Below are 19352 nucleotides of genomic sequence, written 5' to 3'. Positions count from 1 at the left end.
AGATCCAGATGAGTGACTCAAAGATGTTCATCTGTAGAGAAATTAACAGATTTTAAAGGTGAATTTTGGAATTTTAAAAGCTGGTATTAGGTTTTGAAGTTGCTCCAGTAGATTCCTTCAGCCAGCAGCCTTGAAACTGGCTGTCATGGCTGCAATGTAAAACTTGCAAATGCACCCAATCGAAGTACATCCAATAACAGTGCTTGTATTTGCCGCTGACAGACTCACAATGTTATTTATTTAATTCCTTTTGACCAGAAACAGCTGTCGTGTCACTCCCTTCAAAGCCAATTCTTGACACCAGACGTGTCTTATTCAAGTTTTTATTCAATTCTTGCAGAAAACCAGAGTTGCCTGTTGCCTCGAACAGTTTGGTTTTCTTCTTATTGTAGTGTTTAACAAATGTTGTGTTCACCTCAACTAAAGTCACACAATAACACAAACAAACCAATTAGGGTAGCACTCGACCAACAGCTCTCAAGTTCTGTTAAATTATTGTTTTTATCATTGTAGTTTGGTGGCGTTGAAGAAAGCGACGCAACAGCTGTTTCTGGTTAAAACAAAAGGATTTTATCTTAACAAGTTCTTTCTCTTCAGAGACACTTTCTGTAATGTTGGCAGACATTTATATTAAAGGAGCAGTTCTCCCCTGGAAAAAGCCGCTGTCAGTCAGAGCTGGTGTTCTCTGTAATCGATAGAAGCAATAATACTTGAAATTGGCACCATAGCTGTGGAGAAAGTTCTACAAATAGCTCTTGGCAACACCCAGCATACACTGCGCCCCTCCCTCTGAAAGGAACGGCCCAGCGAGAGACGCTGGAGTGAAATACTTCCATTTTTCGCTGCAGACAATGGCTCAGAGCGGGACAGAATCCGAAGTACGACGAGAATATAACGGTAGATCGTCTAAAAAAAAACTTCCGGGCTGACGAAACCTGACGATTCTGAACGAGACATGACATTGGAGGCGGGCGTCCTAAATTGAAGTGTAGTTTAGCGAGCTTTTCCAGGGCCTATCAGAGGAGCGGATAGTGTCCTACAAAGGCACAGAGCAAATTTTTTTTCGACCATAAAGGTTTTAGCTTCCCATCATTGCATGAAAGGACTGAGGTTGAAAATCATCAGTCTGGCCCTTTAACAATCTGAGTCTTTCAGGGGCAAAAAGCACTTTTAGTGGGCCTACTTTGATCAGGAGCATTTGCCAAGGACTCGCTGCCTCCGGGTGAAGTGGAGTAAATCTAAAACTTTTTGAGTCATTTGGACCCCAAAGTGTTAAAACAGAGCCCAGGTTTAAAAACACAGTAAATCCACTATAAAGTTAAATGAGGTCAACACATCTTTCTTCTTTATCAGCTGTCCAAACACGTCATCCTGAAAAATGTTTGATGGACCTTGTGTGTCAAACTTAACCACCATGGTGCCATCTTTATTAAAATGCCCTCTCATCCACACCTCCGCTTGTTTCATCCCTCCATCCCGTTTCTAGGACAGCAGCCTGTACAGCGTAGGCACATCTTATTGGCCCAATGAAAAATATTAATAGCATTAATTAAAAAACTAATCAGTCCATGAAGGAAATTTTCCTCATCAGCTTTTACTCTCCACAGCATCAAGCTCTTTAGCATCTCCCTTTTTCTTTTCATCCACCCAGACGGCTGGCAGGCTCGACCCAGTCTGGCCTGGCCGCCTTTGCCAAGACAAGATCGAGAGGTTTAACCAGCAGACGGATCCTCACAGCGCTCCACACATCCATCACGCTCCTGAATTCTCAGAGGGAGGTTCAAACGTCCAACTGGACCACTCGGTTAATACATTACTGACAAGGAAATTAGAGCATGGAGTCCATTAAAGAGGAATAAAAAGAGACAGATTTACAGCTTCACAGGGTAGACTGCTTCTTTTATGAATTAAGGGCTGAGGGTGTCTATCAGACAGTTAATTAGAGCTGGCATAGAAGTTTAAAACATAAGGAGCTGGGCTAATAAACAACCATTCATCTACTGTAGTTAAAGAAGAAGATATTTGAAAGGGGTTGGAAGAGGAGGCCTGTGGTAAGGAGATAAAGAGATGGGTGGATTGGATCCAGCCATGGGTAGAGGACCAGCAAGTTGGGCGATGTCCTCCTCATCTGGCTGAAGAGCCTGATGCAAGGTGGGAAGATGGTCCACGGCTCCAAAGGTCTAGAGGTGGAGCCCAAGTCTTGGGCCCAAAGACTGAGCCTGCTTCAATGGGGTCAGTCTCCAGTAACAAGTTTAGATAGTGGCAGTGGTTTTGTCTTGGTTGGTGGTTTTAGTGGAAATGGCGTAAAGCAGCACTGGTATAATCTGTTGTTCCAAGGGGCAAGCTAGCTCCCAAGCTAAGGGAGTTTGTGCTAGCAGTTATTGCATCAATGAGATTTAAAAGTTACGATCTGAACGTCCTGTAATCTCTTACATACTTATGTACAAAATACATATACAAATACTGATACTAAAAGTTTAACTTTAGAAGACGACTTCTAGCTGATTATTGTTTTCTCTAGAGCCTCGTTATACGTCTTCAGATTACTTTTTTGTCCTCAGTCTAGAAACCAAATGATGCTACTGAAACAAATCACACCAAACGCTTTTATTCAAAGAGCAGGAATCAGAGAGGTGTGACTTATCAGGTTTCTAATATTTTACTCTCTGGTCTGACACTAGCTCACTCTAAAAGTCTAGAAATGGTGCCGATCGTTGCAGCTACAATCTTAAATTAATCCAGAAAATGTGATCTACATTTACAGCAATCTAAGCTTCAGTTAATTGCCTCCCTGTTCTGGTCAGATCAGACCTTAAGGTGCTACTGTTTCCCCCCCAAATTTTAAATGTGATCACCCTTTCAAATATGACTGACCTCAGTAAAACTTGTATTCCATCTCAGTCACTACAACCAAAGAATAAAGGGCTCCCGTCTGTCCCCACAGTTCAAAGAATTTGTTGTATTTTTTTTCATTTTTGGTTCTTTTAGGGTCTTGAAACAATTTCCCAGAAAAAAAATAGGAATTGTGTCCATTATTTTTTAACCCATGGAGACTTTTATCTTAGAACAAGGTGTCAAAAGTATGGTTTTCGTATCAAAATGAGGGTGTCATATAGTCAGCAGTAATTATTTGGATTTTAAACAATAAAAGTAAGTAGAGCTGCATTTAATCTTGCAGGAAAAATGTGAAGTACAAATGCTTGTGTCCTTACAAAGTGATTAACATGGGTTGCGTTTAGGTTTAACTATATTTTATTTTGTCGAGTGAGGGTGCAGCCACTGGTACTTCTGATGCTCCCTCAAACGCACTGTTCAGCAAAGGTTACTCTGTAGTGAAGCGACTGATGTAATATGGGTCAGCCTCTAGTAGTATGAAATAATATGATATTAAATATAGTCCAAGTTCAGACTGGAAAGGCTCATGGATTAGAGAGAAAATTAATTCTTTCTCACATCGTCCGCCCGAGAAACAAATCCTCCTCTACGCTGCATAATGTCTCCTGTGGCACAGCGCTGGACGAGACATATTAGCGTCCCAGTGGCGGATAGCAGAAACAGGACGTACTGTACTCTGCCGCCGCTGTCAGTAAACGATAGCAGGGCGAGAGCTCTGCATGACCACGGGGATGCAGGCCTTCACGGCACTGTAACTAATATTTCCCAATTACTCAGAGCCGCGGGCGAAAAAGCCTGAAAATGGGTCTTTCAAGCAGGCGCCCAGTCTTTCATGTAGCTGTGAAACGCGCCACGATCCATCATCGCTCTGCTTCTGACTGACAGCAGACCTGACAACCTTCTCTGTGAGCAGCTACAGGACAAGCCGACACTGTTTAGTAAAGTGTATAATATGGGAACGCGCTCTGTTAACTCAAAGGGTTTAACAGGATTTCATTTGTTTTCATGATGTTAAGTCAAAAATAACTCAAAAGGAGGACAGAGAATTTTAACCCTGAGTTTCACCTCATCAATCTGTCTCTCCTTATATTCCAGTTTTGCTTCTTGCGGGAGTATCAGAGGGAATTTTTTAATGACCGTGATTACCTCACTCTCACAAATCAAGTCTAAATTGAGCCGGCCCCGAGGGCAAAAACATCATTAACAGTAAGTCTCTAAAAATAAGTAAATAGGACAGAAGAGGGTCAGAAATGGACGATTCAGGCAGCCCTTGTAAACACACTTTCTGTGTGTTGCAGGTATCAGATCATAGGAAGACTTTCATGTAAATAAATGTCTGTTAAGTCACTATCCATCACTGAATGAGGTGATTGAGCCTATGGCCCTCTGATGAAAGCCTTTGCATTTGCAGTATATAGTATTATTATGGGCTGGGTGTCTGTTGCTACATTCACGGAGAAAATCCCAAGCCCAGTTAGTGACGTGTTTTCCATCAGCCAGCAGTGGTTGGTCTGCCAGAGAGGGTAGGCGGAGCTAAGCAGCTGCTTTTCATGCTTCTGTAAATGTTGCGAGTAAACAGTAATCTACTCTGGCTGAACAAACAAAGGAAAGATGGATGACTACAGATACAACTTCAACAAGAAGTGAAAATCCAAAGAAGAAGAAACAAACTCGACGCTCAGATGAAGCAAACAGTCTGAAAAGGAAAGCGACCGTCAGCCGTGACAAAGGGAGCCAACCGCAGACGTCTGGTTAAATTGGGAAGATAAATCTGTGATGGGCCAATATCAGCCAATAATATTGGCAGAGCGATGTATCAGTCAGGGTGTAGTTAAAGGTTAAAAACAGCCAAATTCATATCATATAAATGCTTGTCATACAGACGGAGGGATGCAGAAGTAACAGACAGCAAAAACACCATCATACATCTAAATTTTTCCATTTCTTCTTCTACTTCAGGCTTTTAGCAGACATGACCCTAATCGTTCATGAGCGCAGTACTTATTCCGGCAAAAGACACTTCCACAAATGGTTTTAGTATCTAGTTCTGAGTGCTATAAAACATGCAAACAAAGCTTGAACCTTTGGGTGAGTTTCCTGTAAAGAGTTACAAACTCTGATCTACGTCTGTCACTTCATCCCCTGCAGCTCCACTGATACCTTTAATCATCAGTAATCAGAGATGAGGTCTGAAAGCACTGAACAGAGTCCGAGCTGAAACAAGAGGCCTCACTTTGTTTTGTTTTGAGTAACAAATAAAGCTTTCATGTAGTGAGCTTCCTTCCTTGGACTGAACTTGTTGTATTGATCTGTTGTCTTGATCACAGTCAGCCGTTACAGCCCTGAAATTAAAGTGCATCTCTTACAAAGCTGACACAGGAAGCCGTCGTAGCAGGGGCTCATGGAAAATGATTGGGCTGCAGGCTGTAGCAAACATGTCCATTTATCTTCCCAGTGGCTCGGGCGCTCCTGGATTTCATTTTCATTTGCTCTCAGTGCTCAAGTATGACATTTAAGTAGAATCCACTGAAGTGTTAAAATGAATGTGGCCATGTTTGGCTCTCATTAAAGACAGAAGCGACGGAGTGAATTACTATTCCCTGGTCTATTCCATGGTCCTCCTTATGTCAGGGGAGGACGCCTCACGTTGAAAAAAGACAATCCTGCTGTTTGCGCGGCGGCCATGTTAACCACCGCATCACATCACAGCGGCAGGAAGAGCTGAGACAAGATGCTGATGCAAGGACAGCGCTCTGTTTGTCTCTCTCTTCGTGACTTTAGCCAAAGTCGTCTTCTAATCAACTTTCAAATCATCAATGTGAAGGTGAGAGTAACACCTTTCCACGCTGGTGCAGATAAACCAGCCCCCATCAACATTCCTGTCAGCGGCTGCAGGTCAGGCTGATACGATACCCATGGCCTTATTCCAAGCCCGCCTTAGCGCTGCTGCCGCTGCCACGTCAATTTCAGTCCAGGAGGAAGTCAAATGCCCTCTAAGAGTGTCTCTTCAACAGCAGGAGAGTTGCCTTTTAATTGCCTGCAAAAGGTGCAGGACAGAAAGACAGTGTGCAGCACACCCAGTTTATCATCTGTGAGGAGAGGGGGAGTGGTGTTACCACTGTTTAATCGCCCTTTCACTTGATCGACTTTTGTTATTTTGCTCGATGAAAACATAAAAATGAGCAGAACACCTGGTCAGTTCGTCCTCAGCTGATTATATTTTGAACTGCTCTCTAAGAAGGAGGCACTCCTGGTTCTAATATGTAAACATCTGTCCCCTCACTCCCATAATGCATTGCAATTTAGTGTCATTTCCTGGGTTTACCTGAATTAACAAGCTGCACATCCACTCCCTTCTGAAGAGAGCCGAGGATAACATTTGTAGGCATTTTGGTTTAATAGTAAACACTGTAGATTATTTAAAGGCACAGTACGCCACTTCTGCCACGAGGGGTCTCTCAATCAAAACAATAACAAAGGCAGCTCAAGTAGCGAGGGATCATGGGAGTTGTTGTCTTTTTGTTAAACAACCAGAACAAGGCAGAAATCATGCTCACAGAAGAAGTCTCGAAGTTAAAGCCACATTACATACAGTCAGTCAATACAGAATATTTAGCAGAGGATGCAACTAGCAGTTATCTATGACATATAAGATGCTAATTATAATGCTGATTCTTCATTATTGATTCCTCTGCAAAAAGAAATGAAATCACAAGTTTCCAGAGGCCTGATCTAAAGATTCAAATTGCTTACATTTTCTGAAAAAGAACCCTCAAAGCCCAAAATGTTCAACTGACTTACATAGAAGACTGAAAAAAGACATCTTGAGGGTCCAGGAGCAGTGAAGCTTTGCCATTTTGTTTAAATTAAAAATGGTTTAAACAAAAGTTTACAGCCAAATTGTTGCATATTAAGTCCTTGAGCTCTAAAACAAAATTGCACCAAACACTTAATGTTATCATTTTAGGTGCAATAGACTTTAAAAGTAATTCCCACAGATCAACAGGCACAGAAGACCACCGAGACACCACACGCAGAGTTCAGCGGTGTTGTACAACACCTAGATTTGTGCATCCAGACAGTCGTGCTGGTCCTCAGCATGTTTTACATAAATTATCATTAATCTGAGCGTGCAGAGGTCAGCCAGAACTAATTGTTCAGCCCCACGAGTCTGTCCTTTCTGTTAGTGCGCTCACCTGGAGTCTATGACTTTATTAACACTTATTAAGTCCAACAACAAAATCATCAAAGGTAAACATGTCGCCTGGAAGTGCGGAATCATCATTTTTTAAAAGATACAGATTTTTTTATGTGCGTTTCATAAAAATGTGGTCCGTGCAAATTTTCAGCTTGCATCAACTCATTTCTTCATCTTGAAGCTACCAGCACTCCTAAGTGCCCAAAGTCTTAGGCCTAAGTGGCAATCTCTTATCAGTATCTATGCACATTCATACCTGATGGCTACGCTTGCTAGTGTAATTTGGGGTCCAGTGTCTTGCCCAAAGACAATTCGACATGTGGACTGTAGCAGGCAGGGATCGAACCTCTAACCTTCTGATTGAAAGATGACAGACTTTACCACTGAGCCACAGCCGCCCCAAACACTAACACCGTTTGGTGAGCGAGGTGCAGCCAAAATTCATGCGAACTATGAAGCATTTGGATGCTAGTTTTAGCAGGTAAAAAAACGAGCTTTAAACAAAATATTCTAACCAAGACGATTCACAGCCGATCCTCAGAGTGTCTTTTAGTACAACTGAACACAAAACAAGGTAGCTATGCCTTAAAGCATACCCCTACCCTCCAAGATGGCCGACTTTCACTCCGACTTCCAGGGAGGTCGTCTGGAACATCTTCCAATAAGGTGAGACAACACATCACACAAACTAGCTTCCCTCTGGTGTAATGCATCGAATAGCAGTGATAGTTGTGGTTGAATGTCTTTGTCTTTGATCAGATGGTAGCTGATTTATGTTCAGACCACATGAAACATATGAGAGGTTTGGCGTTGTGTCATTTGTATTTGTGTCTTCAGTTGTGCTCAAACAGAGGGCTCACACACAGGTAAAAAAAACCTGGACAGCAGGTAGAAAGTGAGCAGGTCGTTGCTGTCAGGACAGACAAAAGAGCTGCGTTTCCCTTTTCCTCGTCCAGCATGTGCTGGGACTCGTGCCTGTCTAATTCATTCCTGATTAGAGTCACCGGGCAGCCTTCCCGTAGCGTGTGGAGAGAGAGAGGAGAGGAGAGAAAACTCATTTCCTTATTACCAATCGATACCTCCACGTGACTCGCCCGCACAGTCTCATGGTGAGAGAGGTCATCCGCACAGATGTTTTTTTTAGCACTTCACCTTTAACGGGCAGGACAGACGAGCTGAGTGACGAGAGGCTGAATGGATGGGAGCACACTGCAGCTTTAACAGCAGGAGCTGCATGACGGCATGCATGAATGCGTTCACACGTGTGGGTGTGAACACGGGCCGGGTGGATGTGTGCAACGGTGTGCGTGTGTGCCGAGTGCTCCACCTAGTGTTGAAGCGCTGAAGGGCAGAACATGTCAGCACCGATGATGTTGTCAGAGCTTTGACCTTTTTGTTGTTCCTTTAGTCCTGCGGCAACAGGGACGCCGCAGACTGTTGAGTCACTCGTGTCTGCTTAAGGAGAGCCGCTGGGAGTAATGCGAGCTGACGTGAGGAGCGGGGAAATGAGGAGAAGGAGGAGGTGCTGCTTGCATACACGACAGGGACAATGTACTGATATGAATAGGAAATGTAAAGCAGCGAGGTTGTTCTGCGTGATTCAAGGTGAATTCTGCTTTCAATTTAGCCAACAAAAGCTTCATTAGATCTCCAATCATTCAGGCTGAAGCCTTACAGTCTAGTGCAGGCTGCAGACCCTCCCACACACACGCACAATAGGAAGATTAACAGCATTGATGGGGCCTTGAACAGGTAATTACATCCAAAGGCTATTTATCCATATATAATTACTTCCAATTAAAGAGCCAGCAGCCCTCCTTTGTGAATGTGAAGATTGGGCACATTTACAAGGTGTAAAAAAAATCGGAATCATCCCACACAACCTTCACCCTTCACGTGGCTAATGACGCCGGCGTCTGCAGGTAATTAAATAACGGATATTGAGAGTAAGAGCCTTAGGCCAGGAGAATATTACCTTTGTTGAAGAACATGGAGGCCATCTGACCCATCTCGACCCGCTCTGCTATGTCGAAATGATCGACGTGACCTCCCGATCTCTCTGTGAAAACAAAGACATCATCTAGAGTTAATATAAAAGTACAACGGAGGGAGTTAAAGGTCAAAAAGCCGGCTGTCAGATTTCTACATAGACACCAAGGATAAGCTGGAGGCAGCTCAGCAGAAACCAGGGTTTAAAGAGACCTGGGGCTCCATTTTATTTTTTGATCTAAATGACTAACAGGTACAAAAAGTTTTGCAATTCGCTCCAGTAGATTGCTTCAACCTGCAGCCAAACGGATGTAATGGCTGCATCGTTATCCCTGAGGGCAGATGTGCCCAATGTCCACTCAAAGTTTTTACCAATGACAGGTACAGACTGTTATTCTGGAGTATAACACTGTATAAAAAGCAGCCTACAGAGCAACGGTCGGCGGCAGTGTATGGGCTTGGGATCATGCGGTTTGCACGCTTTTCTACACTGGAAAGACAAAATGAACAATGTGGTGTAGGTGATGATGCTCTTATTCTTCTACTTCTTTTTGAGGTGCATTACTGCCACCTTCTGCTTCGGAGTCCTACCGCAAGTGTAACAAAGAGGTCTATCTCTTTCGCAATCTTTACTGAAATGTTGTCAGACACTTAGACTAAAAATCTGAGCCTGTCAGTGGCAAAAAAACAAGCACTTCACGTGGACGTACTTTGATTAGGAGCATTTGCCTCCGAGGATTATGTTCCAGTGATTACAGCCTGTTTCATGGCTGCTGACTGAAACAAACTACCGGAGCAGTTCCGTAAATTCCTCGTTGGTTCAGTTACCAGCATGTCACTGTGTCCAGTCCAGCTTAAAAAAGCTTAACCTCTTGTTTTGACAGTACTTGCACTGTAATAAAACCCCTGTACCATAAACACCTGTGGTACTCACGATACTCACGGACAGACAAGATGGGCTTCGTCTCCGGCTCTGATCGGCCTCGGCCCATGACGTCATCATCCGAATACTCCGAGGTGGAGTCGCTGTCATCGCTCTGTGAAGACAACACGAGCGTGTGAAGCTCTAATTCCTGAACATCAACAACAGTCAGTTAACAAGCGATTAAAACACAGCGTTTATTAGCTGTGTTTGTGATGCAGGAGGAGGCGACATCTGGAAATAACAAGCAACAGCTGGGACGCACTTTGGAGAGCTGATGACTTCACAACTCACACCAATCGCTGTTTATTATTTCTGTAAATTCTCTGCAGATTAATGTCAATTAGCTGTCGATGATAGTCAACTTTGTGAGTGTCATCAGCTGAATCAATAATGAACACGCTGGAAGGAGCTCAGGGAGGAAGAGGGGATGAGGAGTGACAGGAGCTAATGGATCGGTGACAAACAAGAAACAGCAAACACGAGCCACCCAGAAAAATAACAGATTAACAGGAGGAGGTATGCAGCGTCAGACGACTGTACGTGCCTCGAGGCAGCGTTAAACAAAGCTTATTAAAGAACAGACAACGCACCAGGCTGAATGTAAATCTGTGAATCATCACTGCAGCTGCCAATGTTTCATTTCTGATTCATGTCGCTGAATCAGTGCGTTTTCTGTGATGCTTTATTACGACACCAGGATTTCTGAATTATTTAAAAGTCATAATGTACAATAAATGTTGTAAATCATTTTATAGGAAGAAAAATAAATGTAACTGGAAATTCATCACATGGCTCCTGAAAGGCACAACTCAATGTGGTACTCATAACATCCGTCAATTATCTATACCGCTCATCCTGTTCAGGGTGGGCTGGAGGCCTGGACGAGAGGCCGGGTTAAGAAAGGCCCCCTATGTCCGAACCGGGATTCAAACCAGGAACCTTCTAGCTATGAGGTGAGTCGCTAACCACTGCTCCACCCACTTTTTTTGATTGTTACCAATGAGGACAGAGTGTATGCGGCCGCCTAGAGAAAAGGCGCTGCACCCAGCAGAGCGCTCAGCGTTCAGCCTTACTGGTGCAGCTTTCTGAGTGCTTCAAGTTCAAGAAAATCTCCAACCAATCAGATGGGGCACCACTCGTCACCCTGGTTACCACCAAACATGGAGGAGCAACTTGTTTTAGCTGTTTCTGAGTTAAACTCAGAGAGAGAGAAACAAAACCGGCGTGCAGCTTTTTTTCCTCTCAGCCCACAAGCGCTCCCCAGAGCCCTGTCAGCGCTTTTCTGCCAGAAAAAGGCGCTCTGTATGACTAAGAAATGTAAAAGGTGGAGTTTTTACTTATTTGTAAAGTTTCTCAACAATTGTTACAGTATTTTAATAAGTTGATCAAAGGAAAATGATCACCAGCAATTTAAACAATCTACTTAAATAATCTGGTTTTAGCTTCTCAAATATGTTTTTGGAGTTTTCTTGTAAATGTAATCTCTTTGGGTTCTAATAAAAAAAGACTGTGATATTTAATGTTTTAATTTAACCTTTTTTTATATATATACATAAATATCAATTCTGAATTTATGTCTGCAAATTATTCACACTTTAGGAGTAACACAACACAACTATCTCTAGGATATTTTCAGAGCAGACTAAATCAGACCAGTAACATAAAGATCTTCTATAGCCGCAATTCTAGAATACAGATAGAATAATAGTCCATGTTGGAGTTTTTTAAGAGAACATATTAAAGCCGCAATGCTCTTAAAATTCCAGCAGAGGGGGGTCACGTGCCATAGCCGAACATGAACGATCTAATCAAAGCATCACGGAGCCTGAGATGCAGCACAACCAGTTACAGTCAGACACAGAGGATATATCTGATCATGGCCAGCCGCAGGTTTTGCTTTACCTTTTTCCATATGAAAGGGTTTAAAATTAGCACAGCAGGTAATGCAGACAGAAAAGCCACTCTCAAAGTCACGCTCTCGATTTCACACCTAATACACCTAAATGAGTCTTTCTTGGAAAATATACATGATGCATTGCTGTAGAAAAAAGGCCTTAACTTTCATAAATAAACCTCATCCAAGCAGAGAGAAATAAAAAGCATTCAGCTGCAAACATTTCCAGTGTCCTCCCTCTCTTGTTTTCCATTACGTGGGAGAAAAAGGCTGAAGGAGAGCAGCAGCCATGAATCAGGGCCGAGAGTTCGGGGCTCAGTTAGAGTCGGGCTATTGTCCTCAGGCTCATAACTCCTCAAGTGGAAACCCACAAAATGACTTGTGTACCACAGGGAGAAACAAAAGGCAAAGGCCAAGCCATTTAAAGTGCAAAGTCTTTTTCCTAGTCAAAGTAAAAATGATTGAAGAGCGGGACGTAATGGAGTACAGTCCTAAACCAGCGGCTTCATCCAAATAGGGTTTTTATAGACGGAAGGCAGGAGACACATTTCACTTGTGCTCAGATTGGACAATAAAACAACAGCAGCTTCCTGATTATAAATACAGCTTCCTGTTGAAATGAGAAATCTTTTCTGGCTTTAAAAGATGAAATATATTTTACTGGGTTGCAAATAGAAAAGGTCTAAGTTTAAAAGTAAAAGAAAGACATCAATGGTCGAAATGTCCCTCCGTTTACTTTGACACTAAAGGCTTTGAAAGGATAAATATGTTTGTAAGTAAACTGTCTAAAAGTGTCTCTAATCTGTATATGTCCAACTACGCAACTGATAATTTTCTGAGTAGAGTATTTTATTGATTAATCAATTAGCTGTCTGGCCGATAAAATGTTACAAAATGGTAAAGGACGTCAATCAGTGCTTCCAAAAGTCCAAAATGACGTACTCAATCGTCTTGTTTGGTCCACAACCCAAAGATATTTAGTCTGTCACTGAGGAGGAAAATATTCACATTTAGAGAACTTAGTCAAACTGATCAAATGATTATTTAATAGTCAAAAAGCGATCAATCAATTGATGAATCGTTGCAGCTTTAAATATCTTATACGTCCAAATAGTTAGAGACAAAAACAGGGACTCGCCTTTTAAAAGAAAAGCTCCATGGTGTTACACCGAGAGGTCAAAAACTCCACGTTTCAGCCCTTTAAAGAAAGGCTCCGTTATCTGACTCTATTCATACTGTCTGAAGACTGCAACCGCCGACTATCACAGTTAGTTAAAGAATATAAACATTGTGATTGCACCCAAGTTTTAATTCAGCAAACAAATGTGCAAATTTTGGAGAGGATTTTTATAGGAGCCTAAATGATGCTGTGTCCATCACTCAGCCCTGCTGTGGGCTCATTAATCCCTGACCTAATGTTCTGCACATTTAGAGTTATGATCTTGTATATCTCAGTGTTGTATTCTTTGGTTGTACCATAAAATTCAGTGTATAAGACACTTTTAAATCAATTTTTTTTTCATCTAAAAACCGGGCTGCATCCTACCGGTGCGGCCAATATACCAGTATAAAAAGCAGAGAGAGGTATTTTATTGTGTTACGGTATTTTACCCAGACGATGGCGCTATCATCTAGCTAAAGCGTCATCACGGACATGCGGCGTCACGAGTGCCAGTTGCCAGTGCAGCCGCCATTCTCACAACAGTCAACCTTACCGTAGGCTGAGCTCAGCTGCCGCACCGGGAGCTAGCAGGATTGCAACTCGGCGTGGCGAAAACAGGAGGTAGGCTATGATTTGTGTTTGTTTCGTGTGTTTTGATAAAACTATATTGAAATAGTGTTGAAATAACTTTTATACACGTTTTAATTAATAAATAGCTATAGAAATATTTTTTCCCTCTGGGATACCGCCAAAAACAGACTGCGACTCATGCTCCGGTGCCACTTATATATAAGATTTTACATTAAGTGCAGGTCGAATATCACAGAATTATCCCCCTTGCATCAAGTATAAATCAAGGTATAACATAACGCAACAGAACAGATTGATTACAATTTTAATGGTAGTATATAATGGAAATTATTAGATAACCGCACAAGCTAAATGTTATGTTATAATAACACAAAGTCCTTGTCACAGGTGTTATCTTGTGTGTCACTGCTTCCCTGTTAGCTTGTCTGTACTAAATGTGAATTAAAACAGGATTAGCATTTAGTCTATTTTTGAGAGTCAATGAAATAAAGTGGATCTGACGCGCTCCAAAAGGGTAGTTCTCATTAATCTGTCTTGCTGTGTGGCTCTAAATAAGCACAGCGACTGAAATCACTCTGGATTTGTGTTTATTTTGAGGCAGATTATTTCCGTGTATCTGTGTACAAATAAAACATGAAGTTAATTTTGCTATTAGCTTCATAAACATGCTTCATCATGTCACAACAAGACCAGGGAGCACATGAAACCAGAGCTAAGTAGAGTAAACACCCTGCGCTGCACTTCTTCTAACATTAGTTCCACTTTCATGCCTGCAGGGTGTAAATGGAGTTTGGCTTAATGTCTTATTAGACAAACTCCCCCTGACAGAGAGGACATTTACTTCTTTAGTATTTGCTTTGTCTGACGTACATCCTTACAGCAAATAGAGAGCCATCCATTCAGCCAACATGCTATTAAAGGTATTTACATATAGAGTAAGACTCCTGCACAGAGTTCATCATCTCACCTCATCCTGCTCTCTCCTCTTCCAGCGCAGCTGAGCGTTGGCCGCTGCCATCGCCTCGATCACAAACGTGGTCGTCATGTAGCTGGACAGAGGAGCGGGGAGAAAAAGAGAGAAGACAATAAACAAGCAGCTACTAATGAATATTAAAGACATATAAAAAGTATTTCCCAACATATTTTTTGTTTCATAAACAGAAATAAAAGTTGACCTATAGCAATGCAGAGCAGAAAACTTAAACTTTCCACACACTTACCAGTTTTTAAGCAAAGTGCAAATAGTCAACTGTAAAACTAAATAATAATAGTATTTATATATTTATTGTAAATTACCTCTCACAGCCAACCTGCAGTACCGTTAGGGCCCAGCAGGGGGCCAGCACAATGATTTAGGACACCAGCTGTTGATATAATTCTTCTCATTCATTGCAACATCTGTTCAGCACCTTTCGGCATGTTTTTTTTCTGCAGCAGGTGGATCAGTTAACTGGCCCTGATTCAACACCATCGTACATACACACCTCACTTTTATGTTTGTGTTTCTGTCATGCAACATCAGAGACATCACAAACAGCTGAAGGTGTTAACAGCTGAAATCTTCCACCAACATCTGCCTTTTTTTCATGAAACGCCTGCACGATAAGGAAAATCTGCAATGCGCAAGAAATATATTCTAAGACTTCAAGACCTGCGATAAAAAAAGACTGTCTTCTTTTTCCTCAGCTATCATGGTAGCTAATCTTGCAGACAGTAGCTGACAAATTGCACCACTGCAGCGTTTACACATAACAGCAAGGGCTGGGAAGGGAGGATGTTTAAATGGAGTGTAAACAGCAACCTAATAGCCACCTGCTGACAAAACAATCAAGAATGTCGGTCAACAGGGCAATCGTGGAGGCTTTCCGAGTTAACAATTGCCAGCATGGACATAAACGACATTTTATGTGAGCCTGGCTGACACCCATCAGCCCTGTGCCTTGTCAATGCCCTCTGACTTGTGTTTGTATGAATCGTGTGGTCGAGGTCGGTGCACACGTGAGACACCTTTTAAACTGTGTTGTTCTTATTCACTGTGTTACTTAACCTGAAAACAAAAATCTTTTATCAAAACAAGAAACATCTACACAAGCAATTACTCATTTTGAAAAGAAGAAGAGCAGTATACAGTAAACAGATTCTCCGTGTGGCTCTCAAATTGAAGTTGGAGTAGAACAAGATTTACCTCATAAACCCAAGGAAGGAGATGAGCGCGATGCTGACCACCCAGCCGGCTGTAGCGAAGGCTTTGGGCATCGTCAGCGCTCCTGTGCCCACAATCAGGTTGAACATGTACACCAGCCCCACCTGGAGAAGACATGGGAACAATGGACGATAAAAAAATGAACAAGCCCAGATTCAACAAGAAAGTTACCTACTGTATTTTGTATCCTTAATGAAACAGGCTGTAATGCTACAACTTATTCCCGAGGGGAGAATTCATCCAATCAAAGAAAGCTCATTAAGAGTAATGAAAACATCCTAACAGGACAACAGGTCTATCCCTACAGAGGTAGATAAAGAGAGTTACATCGTTCTCTTTATAGCCACCAGACTCCACTGACAAAAACAGTAATTTTACCTCTAAGAACAAAGGTGTTCCTTAGGGGTTTTAAATGCTTAGTTCAGATACAACACAATATTTCTGTAACACACAAAAACACAAACTAACTAACCAATCAAAACCAGCGTTACACCAGAAATCCAGTGATCTGCAAGGTAAAATTACCATTTTTGTCAATGGAGTCTGGTGGTTTTGAAGAGGCTTCTGTGTTTGGTTAAAAAACATCTCACCCATTAACAAAAAGGTCTATCACTGCAGGGATCCTTTCTGTGATGTTGTGATACACTTAATAATCTGAATAATAAGCAGTGGACGTACTTTGATCAGGCACATTTGTCCCAAAGGATTACGTTGCAGCCATTACAGCCAGTCTCGCAAGCTCTAAAAGTTTTGTACCTATTAGTCATTTAGATCCAAGAATATGTAAACAGAAATATGACCCACGTTTAAATACTGGAATGACCCTTTAATCGCTTTTCCCCCACCTGAAACCTTTTAGTTTCGCTGCTGCACTGACCCCGTACAGGGATCGATCAAGTTTCATCTAATATTAATGATTCACATAATGTTTTTCTCAAGTGGAAAATCTGGGGCACAACAGTCTCAGGTTTTCCTAAGCACCCTGTTTGATAACTATCGGACTACTTGTTGGAAGACTCAACCATTGTTGAGGAAGTAAACTGGGCTGATTGGTCAGCCATTACCCGTATCATGTAGCAGAGTGCTTTAATGATGCAACGCTTTGAGCTTCCTGGAAAAAAAAAAACACTTTACAAGCAGAACTTAATCTTTGTGGCAAAGTGATGCCGACGTAAGCAGAGTGAGGGGCCTAAATGAGTTGTCAAAACTGCGTCCTGGCCATAAAGAGGAAGGCGTGTAAGCAATTTAGCTTCCTCTTTATTTAGCACTGCACATTCATATGCACCATCACCTACTTACAAAGACATATATATACATACATACATACATACATAGGCATGTAGTTCATTACGATCCACTAAATGAAAGTTAAAGCATCTATAAGTCACCAAAGCAGAATACAACTTATTAAACCGGATTTTGAGGGTCTGCAACATTTAATTAGCCCCAGAAAGTTGGACATTGGACATTCTGCAACTTGATATGTCAGGGTGACAATCCACATTTTAACAGAGTTCTTCCTCTACTGTTGCAATGTGGTTAAAGTGTGCTTGACCTTAAATGACCAAAAAAAAGATCACAGCATTCTGCAGGATACTCACAAATGCGGAGTAGGGTTCCCCGGTCTCTGTAATTCCACCTGCCATGGTTTATGACACTGTTTCTTCTCCTTAATGAAAAATAACAACAAGGCAGGTAGCTTAGCTTTAGTTTATTTGCAAAATTACAAATGCACTTGGAAAAAGCATGTAAGACTAAGCCAAGGTGTTAAAAAGGCTACTTAAAACACATGAAGAAAAAAGAACAAACAAAGAACAAACATTGCAAACAATCAGGACATATTAGTGCTTGAGATTTTAGTGCTTTAGTGTTCTTTACCTCACCTGCCACTCTAACAACAGGTCCTCAACAATTTCTACCGGCAACTTCTACAGTTCTTTTTGTCTGCCACTTCTGAAATCTATGTAGTACACTTTACAAGAGTCAACGCAGAGTCAGTGGTACCTGACAGCAAGTTTTGGAAAAGATCTTGTAACCTTTACCCCTACTTTAACCTAAGTAGTGTATTGTAATAATAAATATCCATATTAAAAACAATTATCTGCCATGGTGTCTAATTGTATTTCCTGATCTTAAGCCACATACATCCGGTCTTATTGATACCTGATTAATGATATTATGAATAAGTTTACACAAGTAAAACAAGCACTGTGTTGCCCAAAGCTTGATCATTTTAAATCAACTATCTTGCAATTAACAAATGTTTTTATGTTGGCAAAAATTGATACTTCACAATTCGGTCTTCAGATGATGTGATAGGAAACATACGTTTCTATGTAAATATCCCTTTTACCATATGTGCTGTGTTGTCCTCTGACTGAGATTGTGGAAGTTATAACTTCATTTATAACACAGTTTAAGCATTATGGAGATCATGGTCACTTGTAATAGCTATCTTTGTTTGCATTAAGTCTAGGTTTCTTTCACGTTTTAAATCCCTGTTGATGTTAGTGAGTTGGCTTTCCTCGCTAGCAATACATCGTAGATTAGACTAGTTAATCTAATCCTGAAAATAATACTGATATTGTATTATTGTGACGTTTAATGAATCACGCTGATAAAAAAAAAACTGGTTCATGCGGCTAGCTAGACAGGTGTCATAAATGAAATCAAAAGTAAACACAACTCACCTACTTCTTTCCAGTGTCTCCTGTTTGCTACTTTAGCCGTTAGGCTAGCAGGATGCTCCAAGCTGTCACCCTAACTAGCTAGCAGAATAAACGCAGACCCCTCGCCCTCTAGCTAACATTAGCTATGCCGTTGTAAATTATTTGAATAATTTGAATGCATGAAATATTTAAACCTAAAACTAATGGAAAAACACTTTCCCATTGGCTATCAAGGCTGTAACACTTAGCTAACTGGAACAGTAAACTAAACAACCAGCTGACGTGCCCCGCGTGAATATCCGTTAAACTAGCTTTGACGCAAACTTTCACTTCCGGTTAAAGATTTCAGAATAAACTTTCTTTTCATCTCGCACATGTTTAAGAATAAATTGTTGATAATAAAGCTTTTATTGTGAAGACAGAATAGAGTTACGGTCAGGATTATTTTGTTTATCTTGATGCGCATTCTTTTAGTCTGCTCGTTTAGTTGTTGGTGCTAAAATTACATCACGAGGTCCAATAAAGTCTGACTTCTTTTTTGGGGGGGGGGGACATGTTTTTGTTGTTGTTGTTTTTACCTCTGTACAGTTATCCCTCATCGGCAGTGTAGTGTTAAACCTTACCTTACTTTAACCGTGCAGGATTTGTTTAGAACCTTCTGCTGAAGTTATCAAAACGACTAGCCCTTATCCAGCTGTCATATGATACATGTACATGTCATATGACTTCCACACCTATGTGTGATTGCTTCCGTGCAGTATCACTTTCACGTCTAGTTTGTAAGTGGTGTTTTTAAAATATTGAAAATTTTGTTTTTATTGTCTGA

General features: G+C 41.4%; 1 protein-coding gene across 1 annotated transcript in view; it reads right to left on the bottom strand.

Annotated features, from left to right (window-relative positions):
• The window catches only part of tmem104 (transmembrane protein 104), a 65097-nt gene extending 46306 nt beyond the window's left edge, over positions 1-18791 (bottom strand). The window contains exons 1-6 of the mRNA XM_069676381.1: positions 18548-18791; positions 17459-17526; positions 15840-15961; positions 14622-14703; positions 10026-10119; positions 9069-9152 (exon numbers count right to left, since the gene is read on the bottom strand). Coding sequence (XP_069532482.1) covers positions 9069-9152; positions 10026-10119; positions 14622-14703; positions 15840-15961; positions 17459-17503 — 427 coding nt within the window. The 5' untranslated portion in view covers positions 17504-17526; positions 18548-18791. The remainder of the gene's footprint in view (positions 1-9068; positions 9153-10025; positions 10120-14621; positions 14704-15839; positions 15962-17458; positions 17527-18547) is intronic.
• Positions 18792-19352: the final 561 nt, after the last annotated feature.

Source organism: Semicossyphus pulcher, unplaced genomic scaffold, assembly GCF_022749685.1.
Source record: "Semicossyphus pulcher isolate SPU_LCO1_2020_fin unplaced genomic scaffold, fSemPul1.0.p SCAF_25, whole genome shotgun sequence".
NCBI lineage: Eukaryota > Metazoa > Chordata > Actinopteri > Labriformes > Labridae > Semicossyphus > Semicossyphus pulcher.
Note: the sequence above shows the minus strand (reverse complement) of the source record. Positions and strands in the feature narration are given on the sequence as shown.